The following is a 20,606-nucleotide window of genomic DNA, read 5'->3' on the forward strand; positions in this document are numbered from 1 at the left end:
AGCCAGCCAAGATAGGCGCTTCACTGTTTCAATATTTTGCATCTTCACCTTGTTTTCTCTGCCTGGAATGGACCAGAGCAGTTAGGCTTGTGGTTAGAAGCAAGGATTCCAGTCCTGCTTCACTAGCTGTAATTATAAAAAGAATGTCCTTACTTCTGTCCTCTTCCCACCAGTCCAAATGCTATCCTCTCCCAGTTGCTTGCCTGAACCTAAGCCCCCTTGGTAGGGTGCCATCCTCTTCTTTGGGCTATGGAAGAACTTATCATATGGTTGTTGGCTCCATGGCCCGTCTCCCAGCTGTCCCAAGAGCTCAATGGCAGGAGGACTCAGACTCCCACTGCATTTTTATCCCCCTGCACACAGCGTGGGACCTGGCTGCCTGGAGGTGCAGGGTGGATGCCAGTTGAATTGGATTGAAAATTGCCGTGACAAAGCGAGGTGCTCAGTCGGGCATTGCAGACAATTAAGGGCTAGAACAGATGTTTGCAAACCTCTTATTGTGTGAGTGAGACAAGCAGGATAAGATGGGAATGAGGGTGGAAGTCAGAAGACGCACTAGAAGTCAGAGTCTGACTACTCTCCTTGCACACGGAAGGAATGCAGGGCACAGAGAGGGGAAGGGTCTGGCTCAAGATCACAAAGCTAGTTAACTCTGGATCAAGGATTCAAACCAGAGTCTGCAGACTCCAGAGTCTCAAGCTAACTTTGCTTCCTCCTCTCCTGCCACCCCTTAGAAAGGCCCTCTCCCTGCAGACCGGGCCCTAAGGCCAAGCCTTCTGGCTGCTGCAAGTATAGGCAATGTTTGCATTTGGAGCAGAGTTGGGGACTCCCAGAAGGGATTGCCACCCCATAGGTTTGGCTGCCTCCTGGGAGACTAATTAGAGCCCCCAGCCCCAGGGGCCTGGTGAGAGCGGCTCAGCCTGGATCCCATGTGACCTCTCATTGGCTCCCAGGACAGCTACAGAGTTTGCCCAACACGACCTTGGGCCTTTCCTGGAGCCAGAGCTCGGGGATCCAGTGCCAGTAGCTGCTCTTGGGTTTCTTAAAAAGAGTGTCAGGCCATATCCTTGTGGGGTTTTGTTCTGGAGGGAGTGGCCTACTGGAAGTGGGCTACTCTTACACACTCCAAAGGCGGGGCTAGAATGTTCCACAGGCACCCCACTAGAGACAGCAGAATAGAGCAGTTAAGAGCTTGGACACAGGAGCCCAGCTACCTGGGTTCAAGTCTTAGCGCTCCTAGTTCCTAGCTGGGAGGCCTTTGGCAAGTCAATTTACTTTCTGTGCCTCAGTTTACTATAAATAAAACGGTAAGATTGACAATAGCAAGTTAATGTACATAAAGCATTTGGAGCAGGCCCTGGCATGTTAGTGAGGGCCTGGCCCACTTCCTTCCTGCACTCTGAGCTCTCCTTTGTCTTTCCCTATTTATTAATGAAGTTTGGGGGGAGGAGATTGTTTGTTTTTTCTGTAAGCCACAGGAGAAAGAGAGCCATGACTTTTAGAGTTCCTTTCACCTCTAGATGGCTCTATTAAGCCTCCAAGAGTTATAAAGCTGATTTTTTTTCCTCTTGCTGTTGGGGTGGGGGGTCCTCCAGCCTTATCTTACGTTTTGGCTTTGGAGGCACCCAGAAAACCAAATTCCAAGGCTCTCAGAGGCTCCAAGCAGAGCGGAAGGGGGAGAGCCTCCATTCCCTCAATTATCTGGTTCTGTGAGGCCAGGCAAACTGACGTCCAAGCGGTCACATCTCTCCCTATCCGGAACCCAGCAGGCAAGCTCAGATAGGTTGTAAGGCCACATCGAAAGGCTTCAGAGAATGTCACACAGACCAGTGTCCGGAAGGCACCTGCTGGGTGATCAGATACCACCAGACCCTGATTCAGAGGGCCTGGGTTAAATCCTGTGTGACGTTGGGCAAGTCATTTGACCTCTCTGAGCTCAGTACCATCATCTTCAAAATGGAACTAATAATCACCTTAGCTGCAATATGTTTAGCACTTGCTGAGCCAGGCGTAGTGCTAGAAAATTCAAATCCAGTCCTCACGCTGTGTGAAGTGGTTACTATTGACTCCATTTCCTGATGAAACAAACACTGGAGAAAATAAGTAACTTACTTGAAGGTCACACTGGGATATTGTGAAGAGTAGGCATCCAATAAATGTTACTGAGAAATGCTCCTGGGTCTGTAAATTACCTCTCAGGTATATTGAGGCAGCCGAGGAGTTCGCACCACAATGTAGAGCTGCTTCCCTTCATCTCTTGAGTAAGTGGCTGTAGTGGGCTGAGAATTGGGGTGGTGGGGACCTGTAAAGATCATACCACTTGCGTGCTGTGTGACCTTGGGCCAGCCACCAGCCCTCTCTGGGCCTTGTCCTTCATCTGTAAACTGCTAGTGTAGACCAGGTATACCAGTGTGGCATGGAACAAGTCTGGACCAGGAAGAAGGCTACATCGCTCCTGGCCCCAAGCTCCAAGCATGAGGGCCTCCCACCTAGACCTGCAGCTCTCCAGTTTTGCCTGCAGCTTGCACCCTGGCAAAGACTGACTTCTCACCCCCAGTCTGGACTCAGGCCTCTGGGGCCTAAGTCTTGAGGCCTTGGAGACGCTGTCCCTCTGCCCCTTCTCCATCAGGCAATGCGTGACAAGGGTTTCCCACAGCACCTGCCATCCACCTGCACAATTCCAGCCTCCCTCTAACCTGCACCTGAACATCAGCCATTAATTGGTCTTCACATTTGTACAAGGTTTTTCAATTACAAAGCACTTCCGCGGCCATTCATCTCTGAATGGCACTCTAATCTGCTATTTATTGAGCACTTCCTGTGTGCCAGGCCCTCTGCCTTCGCTGGTCTCTTTCCATGCATTTTCTTGCTTCAGAGTTTCACAACAATTCTATGAAGTAGAGGGGTCCCTATTTACAAGTGAGGAAACAGATGTAAGCAAGCGAAATATCTAGCCCCTGGCCACACAGAGATTTATACCAAGCTCCATGACATAACGGGTCACACATACCCTACAGCTTCTGCAGCTGCCGTGTGCACCTGAATCATTGGGACCTTGTTAAAATGCTCCTTTTGATTCCATGGCTTGAAGTGGAGCCCAAGATTGTGCATTTCTAAGAATCTCCCAGGTAGTGCCGATACTGCCCCGGGATACGGCCCCTCGGAGAACCACACTTTTAGTAGCAAGGGCCTGAATCACTAAGCAACTTTGAGACTTCTTCAATAGCCCCAGGCTAGCAAACCTCAGTTTCCTTATCTGTCAGATGGGTGAAATGGCCTTCCGCTTACAGACAGAGAGGGAATGAGGACTGGGTGTTATAGTACCTGTAAAATGCCTGGCACACAATAGGCGCTCAATAAATGCTGACTCTTCTCCCTTGATAGGAGCTGGCATGGATCTGGGCGCACAACAGATGCTCAACAAAGCTTTGCCCAATTGATGGAGCCTAGCATTTTCCCCTAAAGCAGAGAATAAACTGCATTGTGTTTCCTCTTGGAATGAAGCCAAACCCAATATTAATTTTTTTTCCCGAACCACAGAGTTTCAGAAAGAAATAAAAGCGAGTAGAGTGATTGCAGTCTGAAGCAAACCTCTATAATTTCTGTAATTACAGAACAGGAGCAAAACAAAGCAGGAGTGCGCACAGCGTAATGGGAAGGAGAGGGGGCCCTACTCCCAGGCCCACCCACCTCTTCATGGTGCCCCACTCGCTCCAAGTGCGTTGTGGGCTCAGTCCTGGCCCTGGACAATGGCAGCCCTGAGACTTGGGCCTCAGCCTTTTGGCCTCTGTCTAAGTCTCCAGCCCACGCAGCTGCTTGTCCCTCTGATGTAATGGGACAGAGGGGGATTGTCGAAGTGGCTGCCACATGCTCCCCCCCCACCCCCATCTGGCCCAGGGCTGGGCTGCTGACAGCCAATCTGCCAGTGAGGCCTGCAGGCGCCACCTCCAAAACAGATCCCCAGTGCCACTCCTTACCACCTCGGCCCTCACAAGGTTGCCACATCTCAAATCACCATCATCTCTTGCCTGGGCTCTCAGTTCTTCATGAGCCTCCTAGTCCACCCTTGCCCCTCCCTCTGCAGCCTCTTCTCCGTCACCAGAGTGAGACTCATAAGCATAAGTCAGATCACCCCCCACTTAAACCCTCCAGTTTCTCCCATACCGTTTAGAATAAAATCTGAACTCCTTGCCATGGTCTCTGAGACCTTGTGTGATCTGGCCCCTGCCAGTCTCTGACTAGCGCTGTCCCCTGCTGCATTGGACATTGGACGGCAGCCACACTGGCCTCCATGCTCTCTCAAACAAGCCAAGTTTATTCCTGCCTTGGGGCCTTTGCACTTGCTGTTCCCTCTGTTTGAAATGCTGTATCCCAGAGAGTCAAATTTCTGGCTTCTAATTCAAACTGAAAAAAATTTGTGTTCAGGTCAAATAAAACAAGCTCAAGGGCCAATTTTGACCCATTTTGCCATTCTGATCTAGAGCTTCCAAACGCCACATTTTCTTACAAGGCATCTCCTCATTCAGGGATTGGCAGGGGTATTCCTTCTGCTTGGTTTGGCCCATTTTTGTCGATGGCTTTAGAACTTGTTCACAGAGAGCACATTGGGGCAACATTTTTAGCACCTTCCTGCCTGGAGTCTCTTTCTTTATCTCCTTCCCAGAGCCCCTCTGAATGAGTCTTCTATAATACTAACCTGTTCTCATTAAAACCCACGTCCCATCCCTGCAATTGGTCTGTGAGTTCCTTAGCCAGGCTTTCAAGGCCCTTCACAAACTGATCTTCCTAGCTTCAAACCTCCCTACTTTTGTTCATGCATTTCCTTCCACTTGGGATGCCCTTCCCTCTTTTTGAGCCTGACGAACACCTGTTCAACCTTCAAAACCCAGCTCCAATGTCCCCTCATCTAGGCTACCTTCTCTGGTTGAATTAACTCATTTCTTCTACAGCATCTTATTCATACAGCTCTTATCACAGGGTATTATGATTAGCTGAGATATTTCTCCTTCTAGGCTGTGACCTTGTCAAGGTCATGGACCTTATTAATCTTTGCAACCTGAGTGTCCAGCCCAGCTCCATATACCCATTAGGCCTTTAGTTCAGTATTTACAACATTGAATGTTTCTGCTGGCCCCTGTTAGTTCACTGATTCAAACTCTGGTGACCAGGGTGTAGTTCAGAATACAAAGTGCTTGAAATAATGCTTCCATTGCCATTCTAGCACATAGCATGTGCTCAGCAAATACTTCTTTTTTTAAAGATTTTATTGGGGAAGGGGAACAGGATTTTATTGGGGAACAGTGTGTACTTCCAGGACTTTTTTCCAAGTCAAGTTGTTGTCCTTTCAATCTTAGTTGTGGAGGGCGCAGCTCAGCTCAGCTCCAGGTCCCATTTCTAGTTGCAGGAGGTGCAGCCCACCATCCCTTGTGGGAGTCGAACCAGCAACCTTGTGGTTGAGAGCCCTCGTTCCAACCAACTGAGCCATCCGGGAGCTCAAGGTGCCGTGTTTAATCTTAGTTGCAGAGGGCGCTGCCCACCATCCCTTGCGGGACTCGAGGAATTGAACCGGCAACCTTGTGGTTGAGAGCCCACTGGCCCATGTGGGAATCGAACCGGCAGCCTTCGGAGTTAGGAGCATGGAGCTCTAACCGCCTGAGCCACTGGGCCCGCCCCCAGAAAAGACTTCTTGAATGAATGGAGTAAGTGGGTAGGTGAGTGAATACAGAGGGTTTGTCACTTGTGACCTCACATCACAGTACCACGTTGCTATAGTGGAATTCAGTTAATGGCGACATATTAAAGATGTAGAAAACTGTAGAGCCAGGTTCTTGGTCTGCAGAATATTCTTATCTGGTGAGGAAGAACTGGAAGATTCTAGAAAAAGACCTTGGAAAAATACCCCAAATCATGAGATCGTAAGAGGCTTTCCTTTCACCCACCCTGCAGCAGGTAAAAATGAGCCACAGACTGGTACTCAAGGCAGGGAGGTGTGTCGTCTTCCTGCAGCAGATCCATAGAGCCGTCTTCCAACTCTGAGTGGACCCTGCTCCCCAAAGCACAGGAGCCTGTTTCAGAAAAGAGGAGGTAACGATGGTGAAAGATTAGTTCTGCTTCAGAAATCACTAATTTTCTAAAAAGACAGCCGGGTTCCCTTGCCGTGAACTTGTTCATGCCTATGCTTTCCACGTGCTGTTTTTCATGAGAGGGGAGCGACAGTTAACTAGCTGGTGTCAGGCATTAAGATTCCCACGCAGCTATTCCCCTAGAGTGAGTGAGCGAGGCAACTTCTGGATGCCATCTATGTAAGCACTGGGTCCCAGGCCTTTTCACCAATAGGGGTCCCTTTATCCTTTTCCTCCCATCTACTAGACGTTTCGGTGTGTTTTTTCTTACCAGCCTTTATTACAGAATGATCCTTTTTTATTGTTAACTAAACCTACAAATGTGCCACTCCCGGCTTCTGTCAGGCCCAAAGTGATCAGCTAGACCACTCTGAATTGGTATAAAAAGAGCCAAATCAAAGGACTCGACATTTGTATCAGCTAGTATTCCCAATGGCAACTAAAGGGACAATCTGCAATGGGATTTTGAAAACGGTGAAAGACACTGGAGGGCCTGAATAGTGAACCCTCAGTAAATGTTAGCTGTTATCATCACCATCCTCATCACTAATCATTGCTACTATAGCCTCTGGGAAGCTGTGAATACCCGATTAAGAACCAGGACCACACACAGATGGTAACAATCACAATGATAATGGCAGAGATTCCTCACTGAAGCCCTCACTGAGCCAGGCATTCTTTCACACGCTTTACATGCATGATCGCAGTTAACCTTCACCACAACCGTATGAGAGAAGTGTTATTATCGCCCCATTTTACAGATGAGGCTCAAATCGGGAAAGTAACCCGCCCAGCATTAGTAAGTGTCAGGGGGAGCTGAGGTCTGAGTTAGCCCTGGGGTAATCTTGTCGCTTTGCAAGTGGAAGGGTCTTAGTCTGAATCCTCAAAGATTCAAAGAAGCATCAACTATATTTGTGGCTTCATGTCCTTGATCTTCATTTATTGCACATGCTGTAAAAGAAAAACTCCGCACGTGATTATGTGGCTCTCCTGGGTACACTTTCCCATGTTCCGGAGATCACATGCATGTATGTCTTCCTCATGATGAGCTCTTCAGAGCAGAAACCATCTCTGATCTCTCCAGGCTTGGCATGAGGAGGCGCTCAATTTACTCATGGAAAAGATGATAGAATAAACTTCCCCGTGCACCAGAACTCCTCCCCCCACCAGCACCACCTTCTGACCTTCCGACCTTCCTTTGTGTTGATGTTGAATGGTTTCTTCAAAGGACACATGCACTAAATTTCACCCTATTAAACGCATCCTGCCATCTTGTCTGCTTGCAGGGAGTGAACCAGAGCTGCACCTGGCGTGCGCGCGCTCTCTCTCTCTTTCTTTCTCTCTCTCTCTCTCTCTCTCTCTCTCTCTCTCTCTCTCTCTCTCTCTCTCTCAATCTCTTCTCCCCCCCCCCCCCCCAATGGCGGCGCGTGAAGCTGAGGCCCAGTGCACTGCACCAGTTTGAAAAACCTGTAGGTCCTGGAGTTTGGTTTGAGTCTCCATGATAGGCAACAAGTAAATCCAGAGTGGAGACCAGAAGTTGTTCCCACAGGCATTACTGAGAACTTGGTCAAGTGGTGGTAGGGTGTGCACAGAGATTCAAGATTGTAGCAGGAATCCCTTAGCCAATGTAAGCAAAAATGGGGAACTTGTTTTATGACTGTGGGATGGTTTTGTAAATTCTAACAACAGGAATGTAGCCAGTCTTAAGAAAGCCTGGAATCACAAAGTAGAATACGTTCAAGACTCTCCATCTTTTGATCTCTGCTTTCCTTTTCCCTCAGCAGACCAGCTCTCTTTGCTGCTACGAGTGCAAGGTGGTCAGAAGCGGGCTGCCTCAGTGGTAACAAGTTGCTGGAGAGACTGGCCTTCTTTCTCTGTCCAGTGCCAAATTCCCAGGGAAGGAGGTTTAATTGTCTAGCCAGGGTCAGGTGATCAGCTGTGGTCCAAGGTGACTGGATCATTTTAAACAAATATGGCGGCTGGAGCACACAATGGTAGATCATGGGGACAGTTACGGGCATCGTTGTTTTCACAGATAATGGCTGGTTCCCGCCAAAGGGAGTCCATTTTAGTCTCCCCCACTTTCCTGAGGCTGCTCTTTCGCTTGCATATCCCAAGACTCCATGGTAGACCATAGAAGCGCCTGCCTCCCGCCTCCTGCCAGTCCTGACAATGTGAGGCGGTCACCTTAGAGGAGTCCAGAGATGCTTCTGACAGTGCCACGCCCAGGCCAGGATCTAGATGGGCATCGAGACAAACGGGGGGTCATCCTTGAGAACAAGAAGCAGGGTTGGCAGTAAAGTTTGGATTGTCCAAAGGTTGTCCGACCTTCCGTGAACTCTAGAAAGAGGCAGTGGTGTTTGGTAATGGGGACTGTATGCGAGGGGCGAGAAGGTGAGTGCACAGCAAACTTGGGCCTCCCCAGCAGGGCAGAGCGGAGGGGAGGAAGCCGTTTGGGGCAGAGGCCACACATTGTTTTGACTCAGCTCTGAGAGACAAAGACCAGTGCTTCACTGGTCTGCAAACGTTCCTGTTTGCTCTGAGGGTTCCGTAAGTTTATTCTGTTACTAATTTAAAATTTTTTGTAGAAATTTAGAAATTTATACATTTTTTATAGAAATTTCAAAGTAATTCTTAAAATCCGGAAAAGAGAAAAAAAAATCATGTATAAACTAATCACTTGTAACGTATTAAGGTTTATCTTTCAGTATTTTTTTTTTTTAATAGATTTGGGGACGAGGCAAAATAGGATCATACCAAATAAACTGTCTTGACACCTGCTTTTCTCACTCCACAAAACAAGGGGCTCTCTCCCATATTCTTACATGGTCTTTCACAATTACTGCAAGGTTGGATGGAGGACGCAGAAAAATATCAGCTGCGTTCCCTGGCTCCCAGTGAGGCTCTGCGGAGATGCAGTCCCTCTGTGATTCATCTTTTCCTGCTGATAAAATTATGGAATGTCTTGCTCATGGTGCCTCCATGCCTACCCCCACAGCTGTCCCGAGGGCAGCGGGGCCCCACTCCTGCATGTTCCCAGCACCCCATGGGCCAGCCACACTTCACAGACTTGCTGAGGTCACCCCAGCTGGGTGGCTCCAAGGGACTCACATACAGCCCAGATGCTGGAAGGCTTCCTGCACCCCTGCTGCTCTCTGCCCAGGGCTGCCCATCAGTGCTACCTGCCAGTTCACCATCCCTCCTTTCCTCTGCTTTGTAGGCTGTCACCCAGGGATTGCAGAGAGGGCTGCTCTGGAGCTGACCCACCACAAAGAATCATCAGGTAACATCAACAACCAAAATCATAACCATTGATGGAGTTCTCTTTCTAAACTGGTCAGGTGAAAAGCACTCTTACAGCCATTAAAGCTCATTTTTGCCACAATTCTACAAGCCAGATAGCATTAACCCCATTTTATAGATAGGGAAACTGAGGCTAGAGCAATCAAAGATAGTACTTTAGGTCATTCAGCTGGTAAAAGGCAGACTGGAGATTTGAACCCAGGACTGGACTGAGTCCAGTGTCACACACTGTTCTCTACCCCTCACTGCCTCTGGAACTAGAGGTGAGAAACGGGCAGTATAGGTAGAATATCTGGGGTGACCAAGGGTCAGAGAGGTCATATAAGCCAGTGGTCCTTCCTCACCTGAGGGCTGGGGCTGGGCTCCTGGCATAATAATCTCCTTTCAGGAATGTGTTAAAAGTATAAATTTGGGGCTCATCTAGAGATTCTGATGTGGTACATCTGGGGTGGGACCTGAGAGTGTGTCTTTATAGAGCAGGGGTGTCCAAACTGCGGCCCGCGGGCCTACTGCGGCTCGCAATCCATTGTTAACTGGCCCGCAGCAAATTCCAAAAATATATTTAGTTTACTTCAATAAACCAGGTGAGGCAATACGTACTTCACCTCGAGTGAATGGCCTGGCTGTTTGCATATTTTACCACATACGGCCCTTTGTGAAAACCATTGAAAAAAGTTTGGACACCCGTTACAGAGCTTCCGAAATGACTTGGGAAAACAGCCAGGCATGGGAACTGCTGATGAAATAGCAACAAGTCCTCACCATTTGCCAGGTAGAGGGTGCCTCACTGAATAAGTGAAAAACGACAACCTGATGAGGGACGTACTATCATTATCCTCAATTTAAAATGATAGGGCAAGTGGGGCCCAGAGAGGTTAAGAAGTTTACTCAAAGTCACACAGCTTGAAAGTGGTAAAGAGGTCAGAGTCAGTCTGTGCTCATGTACCACCTCCACCCATCACCTGCAGCCAGGACACCTTCAGATCTGCCATAGCTTATCCTGCCATGGCTTTTATGGCGTCAGGGAATGAAAATCTGATTGAATCCACGGAAGCAAAGATGAGGAGCACTTAATATTTCTCTTTGGAAATTTGGTCGCCTCGTGTTTCTCCTCTGAGCAGGATACGTAATGGAAGGCACATGACACAGATGGCCAGAGTTGGAGCTAGTCCAGGAGACAACAGACCACATCCTCACATGTCGTCTTGGGAAACAAAAGGCACCTACCTCCCTTCCTCTGGGAGCAGGGGCTGGCAGGAGGAAGACGGTTTATGGGAGAGCTTTCTTGGGCCCTTAGTTTTCTTGTGGGTTATTTTGTTTTTGTTATTTTGGGGAGACTCCAGAATCTTGCTCCTCTCATTGCCTGTCACCCCAGCCCTCTGTTCTAGGGTGACCTTGAGCCGCAAAACTGCTGTCCACGTGGACCGGGGCCGACACCGCACGTCCATCTGCCAGGACCCCTGTGTCCAAACTCCGAGACATGGCAACCAATGGCAGCAAGGTGGCTGATGGGCAGATCTCCACGGAGGTCAGCGAGGTCCCCGTGGCCAATGACAAGCCCAAAACCTTGGTGGTCAAGGTGCAGAAGAAGGCAGCAGACCTTCCAGACCGGGACACGTGGAAGGGCCGCTTTGACTTCCTCATGTCCTGTGTGGGCTATGCCATCGGCCTAGGCAACGTCTGGAGATTCCCCTATCTCTGCGGAAAGAACGGAGGCGGTAGGTGCTGGCCTGGCCACCTATCAGCTGGGCCTGGACCCCAGAGAAAATGTCCCTTAGATGTTTTCTGGGGCAACCTTAGGGGAATGGGTCCTCTAAAAACTCCAAAGAGAGTGTCAGGCCCCACTTCCTGTTTCTTGTCCTTTTACCAAAGTGATTCCCAAAGGGCGATTGTCCTCTGTCAATGACATCAAAAAGTTTACCTCTTCATTTGCAAAGTGTACGGGGTGTGTTTTGAGTAGAGGACATCCTTGGGCCTCACTGTGGCTGTGGGTGCTGCTTTTGAAGCAGAGTGAAAGGGAATCGTGGCTGGGACCCCAGAGTGCCCTGCCGTGCTGGTCTCTCTGACCAGGGTTTCTCCAAAGCTGTGGGGCCACAAGCATCTCTCTTCTCCCCCTTGCAGGAGCTTTCCTGATCCCCTACTTCCTGACACTCATCTTTGCGGGGGTCCCGCTCTTCCTGCTGGAGTGCTCCCTAGGCCAGTACACCTCCATCGGGGGCCTGGGGGTGTGGAAGCTGGCCCCTATGTTCAAGGGTAAGTCTGCAGAGTGGGGCTGTGTGTCGTGGTGGTGATCCTGCCCATCGGACGGTGGTGAAGCCAGGGCCTTCCCAGCACCCTAGCCCCTCTGGACCATGTCTGAGCAAAGTGGAGCCATTACAAGGGCCCAGGTGACAGGTAGCGATGCAGCCAAAACTTACGGCGGTGGAGGTGAGGAGAAGGACACGACCCAGAGGCTCCCACGCTCACATCAGCCGCCCTGTTCCGTGAGCTCATCTCCCTGGCAAGCGTTGGGTGGGACTGTCTTTGCTTCCTTGAGCAGTGCCGACAGACACTCAGGTGGACACGTGGTTGGGGAATCACGCTTGCCTGGCGAGCCCAGTCCCAGCCCCACCGGAGGTCAGCCCAGGTGCACGCGTGCGTGCGTGTGGCAGACACGAGGCCTGGCTCCCTCACTTGCCAGCTGCCTGTGACCGCAGCCAAGGTCCTGCCTCTCTGCAAGGCCGGGTGAGACTGCAGATGTGGGAGCTGATAACAGTGACACACACCGGGAAGTTACCGTTGTTAAATGAATGTCACGATGCTGTGTCCTCTCCCAGGGGTGGGACTCGCCGCTGCCGTGTTGTCCTTCTGGCTGAATATCTACTACATTGTCATCATCTCCTGGGCCATCTACTACCTGTACAACTCCTTCACCACGGTGAGTGGCTCCTCTGAACAGCAGAGAGCGCCTGACCCACAGCCCACCCTGCGTCCACTGGGACCCCAATTCTGCTGGCAGGGCCACTCCTCAGGTTGGGGGCATGGTCTTCAGCAGCCCTTGTCTCCCCACAATGACAGCACTGTGACCTGAGCCCCTGCTGAGCCAGGCACTTCGTGTGGGCTGACATCCAATCCTCATGACACCCCTCTAAGGTGGCCATTGTCAGCCCATTTCACGTGGACCCAGGTTCAAACCCTGACCCTACTGCTATATAACTGCAGGTGTGGGGACTTTGGGAAGGAGACTTCACTTTCCTGAGCCTCAGTGCTCTCGTTTATAAAAATAGTGGTGAAAGAGAAACCTATCCCTTAGGAGTTGTGAGGATTAAGGAGTAAATGTGTGTAAAGTGCTTAGATCTGTGCCCAGTAAAGAACAAGCACTGTAAGTGTTCACTGCTAGCATCGGTGTGCATGGGGTCAAATGGGTGAGGTCTCTTGCCCAAGGTTGAGTAGCTGGGAAGTAGCCCCAGGATGGACACACGAAACCTTAGAGGCAGCTTGGAAAGCTGATTTTCAGAGTGAAAAGTTAGCTGTGGGCCATTGGCATAATAGATAATGTGTCTGACTACAGATCAGAGTGAAAAGTTAGAGGTTCAAATCTGAGCTGTGTGACACTGGCGCTGTGTGATCTCGAGCAAGTTGCTACCCCTCTCTGGTCTCTAAAATGGGGCTCATAGTGTGCCCTGCTTCCGAGATCTTTCAGGAAGGGGAGGTGAAATAATGACTGAGGAGCCTCAGGTTATGGTGAGGGTAGACAGGGTGTGTTGGGACCCCTGTTGCCAGCCGCAGGGGGCTCAACAGGGATTGTGCCACTGTGTCTTTGCAGACGCTGCCGTGGAAACAGTGTGACAACCCCTGGAACACCGACCGCTGCTTCTCCAACTACAGCATCATGAACACCACCAACTTGACCAGTGCCGTGGTGGAGTTCTGGGAGTGAGTGTGGGGCCATCCCTGGTGGGGGGCTTACCAGCCAGGGCCAGCACGTACGGAGGTGCCCTCAAAAGGCGGATGGACTCCTTGTGGAGATGTGGGTGGGGCTAAGGGAACCACAGAGAGGGTGACGCCCCTTCCTCCCCCAGAAGGAACTGGACCCTGGGAGGGGCCACTAGACATGCACTGTGACCTTCAGTGGAGAAACCTAACTGCAGACAGAGGCACAGCCAGCGGGGAGAATACCTCCTGCCATAGGTCAAACCCAGCAGAAGCTGGAGGGCAAAGGGGCCGCTGGGGCAGCCATAGCAGTCAGCCTCCAGGGCCTGGAGCAGGGTAGAGGAGCTTAGCCAGTGGCCAGTGGAGGGGAATACCCATCGGAAGTGGAGAAGAATCACCAGGAGAGGCCAGTAAAGTCCCAATTCATCCTGAAAACCAGTCCAGTCTACTTGGAAACCCGGAGTCACTTGGAATAAAGACATACACACACGTAGTCCATAGTGAAGGCCATGCTTCAGGGGAGCACGTCATGGAAGATGTGTGTCGGGGGCATTCGTTTTCCCAAATGAGGTCCTGGGACCCATATCTCTTTGGCATGGAGGAAGCATACATGCTTGGCAGCTTGAAAGGGTCTGGGAGCAACCTGGAAAGTTCTACTGCACTTTAGATAAGCTGCCAGGAGAAGCCATTGTCAGGAGGTGTCAGAGCACATGATGCCAATCCCTGTGTGCTAAACCGTCCTTGGCTAAACTGTGTCCTTCCTTACAGATGTCAATCAAATTCTACTCCAGCTGGTTCTGCTTTCGGGCATCTCCCACATACAGTGGTCTCACATGTGTCCAGGCTTTTTATTCAACTATTTATTCAGTAAACATTTCTTGAGCACCTACATGCCAGTCTGGTGGGAGACATAAATAAGCAAACAGGCAGAGGCAGCAATAGGTGACCAGTGCTGAGAGGAGAGGCATGCAGGTAGCTGTGGGGGCCTCAAGGAGGTGCCTGGACCAACCTACGTGAGGAGTGGCATCTAAGGATGAAAAACAGTGTTGGGAAGACAGGTGTTAGCAGAAGGAAGAGTATGCGTGAAGGATTGGAGGCAGGCGAGAGACAGGAAGCAAGGCTGGAGTGCGGGAATGACACGTGGTCCAGTCTTGTGAGAGTTGGAGGAGCTGAGACCAGAGAGACAAGCAGGGGCCAGCTCATGAAGGCTTCGCACCTGGAGAGTTTGGGCTTCATTCTGAGAACAATAGTATTCACTGCAGAATTTTAAGCAGAGGAGTGACATGACCAGACTTGAAGTTTAGAGGGATCCCTGGGCCTGGCATGGGGGCAGAGTGGAAATCGAGGCAGGGGTCCTGCTAGGAGGCTGCTGAGCTATTCGGGTGAACAACAATGGTGGTTGACCTACGGCGCTGGCAAGTGAGCACGTTCTACCCATCAGTATAATGGGCCCCACAGTCCCACCCAGCTCTGGATCTCAGCGATCACAGATGTCAGCAAGATCATGATGGAGGATATTGCCCATGTCCACGCCCTTTCCCCCACTCCAGCCCCTGCCAGCCCCACATGACTTTCTTCTCCCTCCACTGTTCCACCAGGCGCAACATGCATCAGATGACAGATGGGCTAGATAAGCCAGGTCAGATCCGCTGGCCTCTGGCCATCACCCTGGCCATCGCCTGGATTCTTGTGTATTTCTGTATCTGGAAGGGTGTTGGCTGGACTGGAAAGGTAAGAGATGTACACAGTGGGAACTGGAGGGGGATGGCTCTACAAAAGGATCTCTGCCCTGGACAAGAAATCTGTATCTCCCAAAAACCCATCATCTCTCTGTGCCTGTTTTCTTTCCTGTAAAATGGGGATAACAGTACCTACCTTTCGGGCAGGTGTGAGGAATAAAGGAAATAATGCAAGTCATGCCCTTAACACAGTGCCAGGTCCGTGGTAAGTCTCTTACAATTCCCCAGAGCCTGGCAGAGCAACCAAAAAACAGGCTAGATGTTGCTCATGGACCATTGAACAAACTGTCCCTGAGTATCTACTCTATTCTAGTTCAGAAGCTGAACTAGCAAAACATAACCTTAATGAATTCCACACTTGGGCATGGGCACAGATGATGAAAAGCTGCCGTATTTCAGTCTGGTGGGACCTTTGACCCAACAGGTTCTCAGACTCGAGGCTGGTGTCAAACAGCTTTGTTCTCTCCCTAGGCTAGGCAGGCAGAAGGAGGGCACAGGTGTCTCCTGGCCCAGTTTTAGGAAGCAGAAGAATGTAGGGACAAAGGGCTTCTGAAGAGATAGCTAAGTTTGAATCTCAGTCCCTTGATTCCTGGCTCTATGCTCTTGAGCAAGTAACTTCACTTCTCTAAGCCTTAGTCTCTTCATCTTTTAAGTGGTCACAATAATAGTACCTTACAGAGTTGTCACAAAGACTGAGGGGGATAATCTATGCAGAGTGCATAGAATCTATGCACAGACCTAGCACATAGTAGGCACTCAATACATGAGGTATAATATATCAACAATAATCATTTTGGGGTGGTATCTAGAGTTCCTGCTACATAAGGAGACTAACTACTTTTTGGCGACAGAGAGTAAGGCCTCTCTCACTGCATCTTTTGAGTGAGTCAACCAATCCATCCATAAGCATTTACTAAGCATCTGCTGTGTACCTAGTTCCAAACATGGAAGGCACATTGAAGTGAGAGACCTGGGCAACATATATTAAGCATGGTGTATGTTCTCATGCAAACAAGCTTTCTGAGTAGCAAGGTTGATTGTATGCATTTTCCAGACAGGAAACCGCTAGGCTCAGGGAGGATAAGAAATTGACCCAATGTCACACAGTCTGTAGGTGACACAGAGGGCTTTGACTCCCTTTTTACTAAATAATCCCAAGTACAGTGGTTTTTCTACGGGATCATGGCTGCCTTTTCTAACCCTGAAGAATCTCAGAGTCAAGTCAGGGAGATGAAACTAACCCAGAGAACAATTTATGCTGAGCATGACTCAGACATACAAAGGTCATTGAACTTGAAAATTGCTCTTTCACACTAGTGAGCAAAGAAATGCAATTTCAGACAATGATCTCCGTCTTTTGATTATCAATTTGGCAAAAAATAATTTTTTAAGATGATTATTCTCAGTGCTGGCATCTTTGAAGGAAAGGCACCCTCTGTAATGCTGGACAAACTTCAATTTCTAGAAGATAATTAGGCAATATGGATTAAAAGCCTTTGAGACGCTTATTCATTTTTTCTCAGTAATTCCACTTCTAGAAATTTTTCCCAAGACTAGTATAATTTTTTAGTGTAATTTGTAGTGATTTTTTAATATAATTTGTCTACTTTTATAGACAAAGTTTTATATACAGGGGTGGCCAATGTAGTATTATCATTGAGATTCACATAGAATTGGAAGTAACCTCAATGGATAACAGTAGAGGAAACTTTAAAAAGGATGGTGAAACCTCCTGAGGGACTATTTTGTATAATTAAAAATCACATTGTAATGGGACAACAAAATAATATTTAGTATACAAAACAAGAAACAAAGCTGTATATACTGTGTGTTTTTGAACTTTAAATGAGAAGGCAAGTACATAATTTGAGCCTCAGTTTGTAAGAAAATGTGATCACGTATGCAAATGAAAGTCTCAAAAGAGGAACAGAAAAATGTATTTGTCAGGCATTTATTGAGTGTCTACTGTATACCATTGATTGTTCTGAGCACTGGGAAAACAGAAGTGAATAAGACAAGCCCTGTCCCTCATGTAACTTACATTCTAGGGGCTGTTTAAAGGAATTGTGTGTGTGTGTGTGTGTTATGTAATGTTTTAAAAATTTCTTTTCACCATATGTATTACTTGAATAATTTAAACAGAAATCAAAAAATAGGAGGGGTAGGGGCAGGGAAAAACCAGGGGCTGAGCTGGTTAGCTCAGACTCCAAGGAGAGGCTGCAGAAAAGTGGCCAAGCAGCGCAGGTTAGAAATCCAGAAAGGCTCCTTGGAGGCTGGAACCAAACCCAGAACCACAATAGGTACAAATGTAGGTGAAGCAGGGAAGGGGGAAGCAGGGGTCCGCTGAAGGGAGCGTGACCGCGTCACCCACTTTCCTCCCAGGTCGTCTACTTCTCAGCCACGTACCCCTACATCATGCTCATCATCCTGTTCTTCCGAGGAGTGACGCTGCCCGGTGCCCGGGAGGGCATTCTCTTCTACATCACGCCCAATTTCCGCAAGCTGTCCGACTCCGAGGTGAGCGGCGCTCCTGGACTCGGGTCCTGGGGGCCCCCGGCTAGGTTAACAGCACACCTGAGTCCTGAGCCACCGTTTAACTGCCTGAGGATAAGTTAACACACCTCTCCGACCTTCCTGTGTAAACTGGGGTGGTCCCCAGGTAGAGCTGATTTGCACGTGTGGAAGACCCTGAGGCGCTGTGGCTATGCTTATAATTTTGGCTGTTGTTTGATCATTCTACCTCTAGGTGTGGCTGGATGCGGCTACCCAGATATTCTTCTCCTACGGGCTGGGCCTGGGATCCCTGATCGCTCTCGGGAGCTACAACTCTTTCCACAACAATGTCTATAGGTGGGAGAGCCCAGGCGTCCCTTCGTCCCCGGCCACGCCACGCTGCGGCCACGCCACGCTGCGGCCACGCCACGCTGCGGCCACGCCCCGCTGCGGCCACGCCCCTCCCTGCCACGCCCCTCCCCGCCACGCCCCCTGGCCTTTCTCTGCTGTCAACCCGCCCCAGAGCCAATCTCTTCTGGCCGCTTCTGGTTCAGCCCCTTCCCTTGGGGTGGGGGCGTGGACCAACCTGCCCTGTAGCCCCACTCCCAGCCACCCACCTCCAGCCTGCCCCTTATGAACCACTGCCCACTAGCTCACCTTCCTGCCAGCCACACCCTTCTGACTGCGCCCTTCCCTCTCTTCAGGGACTCCATCATTGTCTGCTGCATCAATTCGTGCACCAGCATGTTCGCAGGATTTGTCATCTTCTCCATTGTGGGCTTCATGGCCCATGTCACCAAAAGGTCCATTGCTGATGTGGCAGCCTCAGGTCAGCGCTGCACAGTGGAGCGCCAGGGCTTAGGGAGAGGGAGGAGCTAACGGTGCTGGCCTGTGCAGTCATTGTGTCACCAGCACCTTGGCTCTCTAGCATTGAGGTCACTATGTGCCAGGCAACACACTGAGCATTTATGTGGACTGTTTCCCTGAATCTTCCCAGCACGATGGGGTTGATGCTCTTGTTATCCCCATTTCACAGATGAGGAAACTGAGACTCACTGAGGTCACCTGCCCAAGTTCAGGGAGCTAGAAAGGTGGTGGAACTTTAGAGATGAGTCCAGATGTGGCTGATTGCAAAGCCTGGCCATACTGTCACTTCCAGCACAAAGTTCTGACATCTGGGGGAAGAGGACCCACTCTTGCCCCCCTGGGATATAAATTTTGGTCCAACTCAGACATGTTCACCACCATGACCTAAAGCACCCAAATCAGTGCATTTGTCCAAGTTCCAAAAATGTTCTCACCAAGTGGGCTGTGCCAACTCTACTTGCCACACAGTCATCCATGCCACAGTGTCCAAGGAAAACCCCAGGCAACTCTCCCCATCCCTGTTCAGCCAGGAGATCAGCAAACATGGGGGACTGCTGTGTACATGGCAGAGGCTCTGGGCTCAGGGAGGTAACATGACATGCCCCTTCCCTGTCATGGAAAACTGGGCTGGTCGTGTGGAAAGGAACGTTCCCACTAAGGGCCTATTCTCACTGCTGGCCAGGCTACCACAGTCCGTCATCTCATCTCACTGGTCCTCTTGCCTCTGAACCCAACCCTGTAGCCTCGCCCGCTACACACATTGTTTCCTCATGTAAAAAAAAGGGACTGACTACACTCACTCCAAAGATGAAATGAATTAAAGCTTAGAAAATGGGTGTGTGCTGGGTATGCTGTAGGTGCTCGGTATCTTTTATTTCTTTCTCCTTTGGCTCTTCCCCCCACAGGTCCTGGGCTGGCGTTCCTGGCTTACCCGGAGGCAGTGACCCAGCTGCCCATCTCTCCCCTTTGGGCCATCCTCTTCTTCTCAATGCTGCTGATGTTGGGCATTGACAGCCAGGTAAGCACGTCCTTCCTGGCACCTTGAGGAGCCCCGACCCAGCCTCATCCATCCAGGAGCAAGCAGGGAGAGGAGGCTACTACCTTAGGCCCCAGGGAGGATGGTCAAGAGATGCAGACCCCTAGAATGTTATGCCTCATGAAACTTCAGGGAACAGCTCAGCCTCCTTCCCCATTTTCCCCATGGGGACAGATGCCCAGAGGGAAGGGACCCTCCTGAGATCACAGAGAGGCAGAGGCGGATCAGGCCTCGATCCTGGGGCTGTCCTGACCCTGCTGTCCAGTGTGGCCGGGCTCTCTGGTCTTCCCCCAGAGAATCAGGCGTCATGTGGGTGGGGGCTGGGATCTGCTGTGGGTGGCTGACCCGCATTCCCCCCTGAAGTTCTGCACTGTGGAAGGCTTCATCACAGCCCTGGTGGACGAGTACCCCAGGCTCCTCCGCAACCGCAGGGAGCTCTTCATTGCTGCTGTCTGTGTCGTCTCCTACCTGATCGGCCTCTCTAACATCACCCAGGTGAGCGCCATCAGCACCTGGCCCTGTGCTGCCTGCCCCGGGCCACCCCTAGGCTCTCTTCACCCCAGCCTTGTCTTCTCCTCCTCCCATCCTTCATGCCTCGCCTGGCACACATGGCAAGGAGTCAGATGGGGTGCCTGCCCTTGAGGGGTCCCTGGGCTGGTGGGAGACACAGATGCTGAGCTGGAAATGATAGGACAGAGCTAGAGAATACAGCCCCTAACCAGGCCTGGAGCACCAGGGACTGCTTCCTAGAGGAGGGATATGAGGGCTGAGTTTTGAAAGACAAAAATTAAGTGGAGAATCAGGGTGGAGTTGGGCCTTTGAAGTGGATACTGCCCCTTCCTCTCATTTTCACTTTTCCTTTTCTGTCGATATTAACAAGCAATGTTCTCTGCATTCAAGGCCTTGCCAGCCTACTCAGAAGACAGACACGTGACTGGTGAATTGTACAATAAATATAAATGACCCTGAAGCCATGGGCTCAGCCCTATGGATCTGATTTATGATTCACAAAACCACCCTGACCTAAATACAGTTCAGACTCAGAGTTACTGTTCGTTCATTCCTTCGTAGTTGCGGAACACCTACTATGGGTCTGGCATGACACTGGAGATTTCAGCAGTTACCATGACAAGT

General features: G+C 50.2%; 1 protein-coding gene across 5 annotated transcripts in view; it reads left to right on the forward strand.

The window, feature by feature from the left end:
- SLC6A1 (solute carrier family 6 member 1) overlaps positions 1-20,606 on the forward strand; it is a 40,932-nt gene that overhangs the window by 12,827 nt on the left and 7,499 nt on the right. Inside the window, exons 2-13 of one of the 5 annotated variants that reach the window (XM_081072954.1) lie at positions 5,518-5,707; positions 9,343-9,405; positions 10,801-11,143; positions 11,547-11,678; positions 12,242-12,342; positions 13,231-13,340; positions 14,936-15,068; positions 17,459-17,593; positions 17,823-17,926; positions 18,274-18,398; positions 19,342-19,454; positions 19,836-19,967. In XM_081072954.1, coding sequence (XP_080929080.1) covers positions 10,906-11,143; positions 11,547-11,678; positions 12,242-12,342; positions 13,231-13,340; positions 14,936-15,068; positions 17,459-17,593; positions 17,823-17,926; positions 18,274-18,398; positions 19,342-19,454; positions 19,836-19,967 — 1,323 coding nt within the window. In that variant the 5' untranslated portion in view covers positions 5,518-5,707; positions 9,343-9,405; positions 10,801-10,905. Of the gene's footprint in view, positions 1-5,517; positions 5,712-9,342; positions 9,406-10,800; positions 11,144-11,546; positions 11,679-12,241; positions 12,343-13,230; positions 13,341-14,935; positions 15,069-17,458; positions 17,594-17,822; positions 17,927-18,273; positions 18,399-19,341; positions 19,455-19,835; positions 19,968-20,606 lie in introns of those variants that run through there. The other 4 variants (XM_081072953.1, XM_081072956.1, XM_081072952.1 and 1 more) reach the window with 4 other exon arrangements.

This window comes from Rhinolophus hipposideros, assembly GCF_964194185.1.
Source record: "Rhinolophus hipposideros genome assembly, chromosome: 14".
In the NCBI taxonomy this organism is placed as follows: domain Eukaryota; kingdom Metazoa; phylum Chordata; class Mammalia; order Chiroptera; family Rhinolophidae; genus Rhinolophus; species Rhinolophus hipposideros.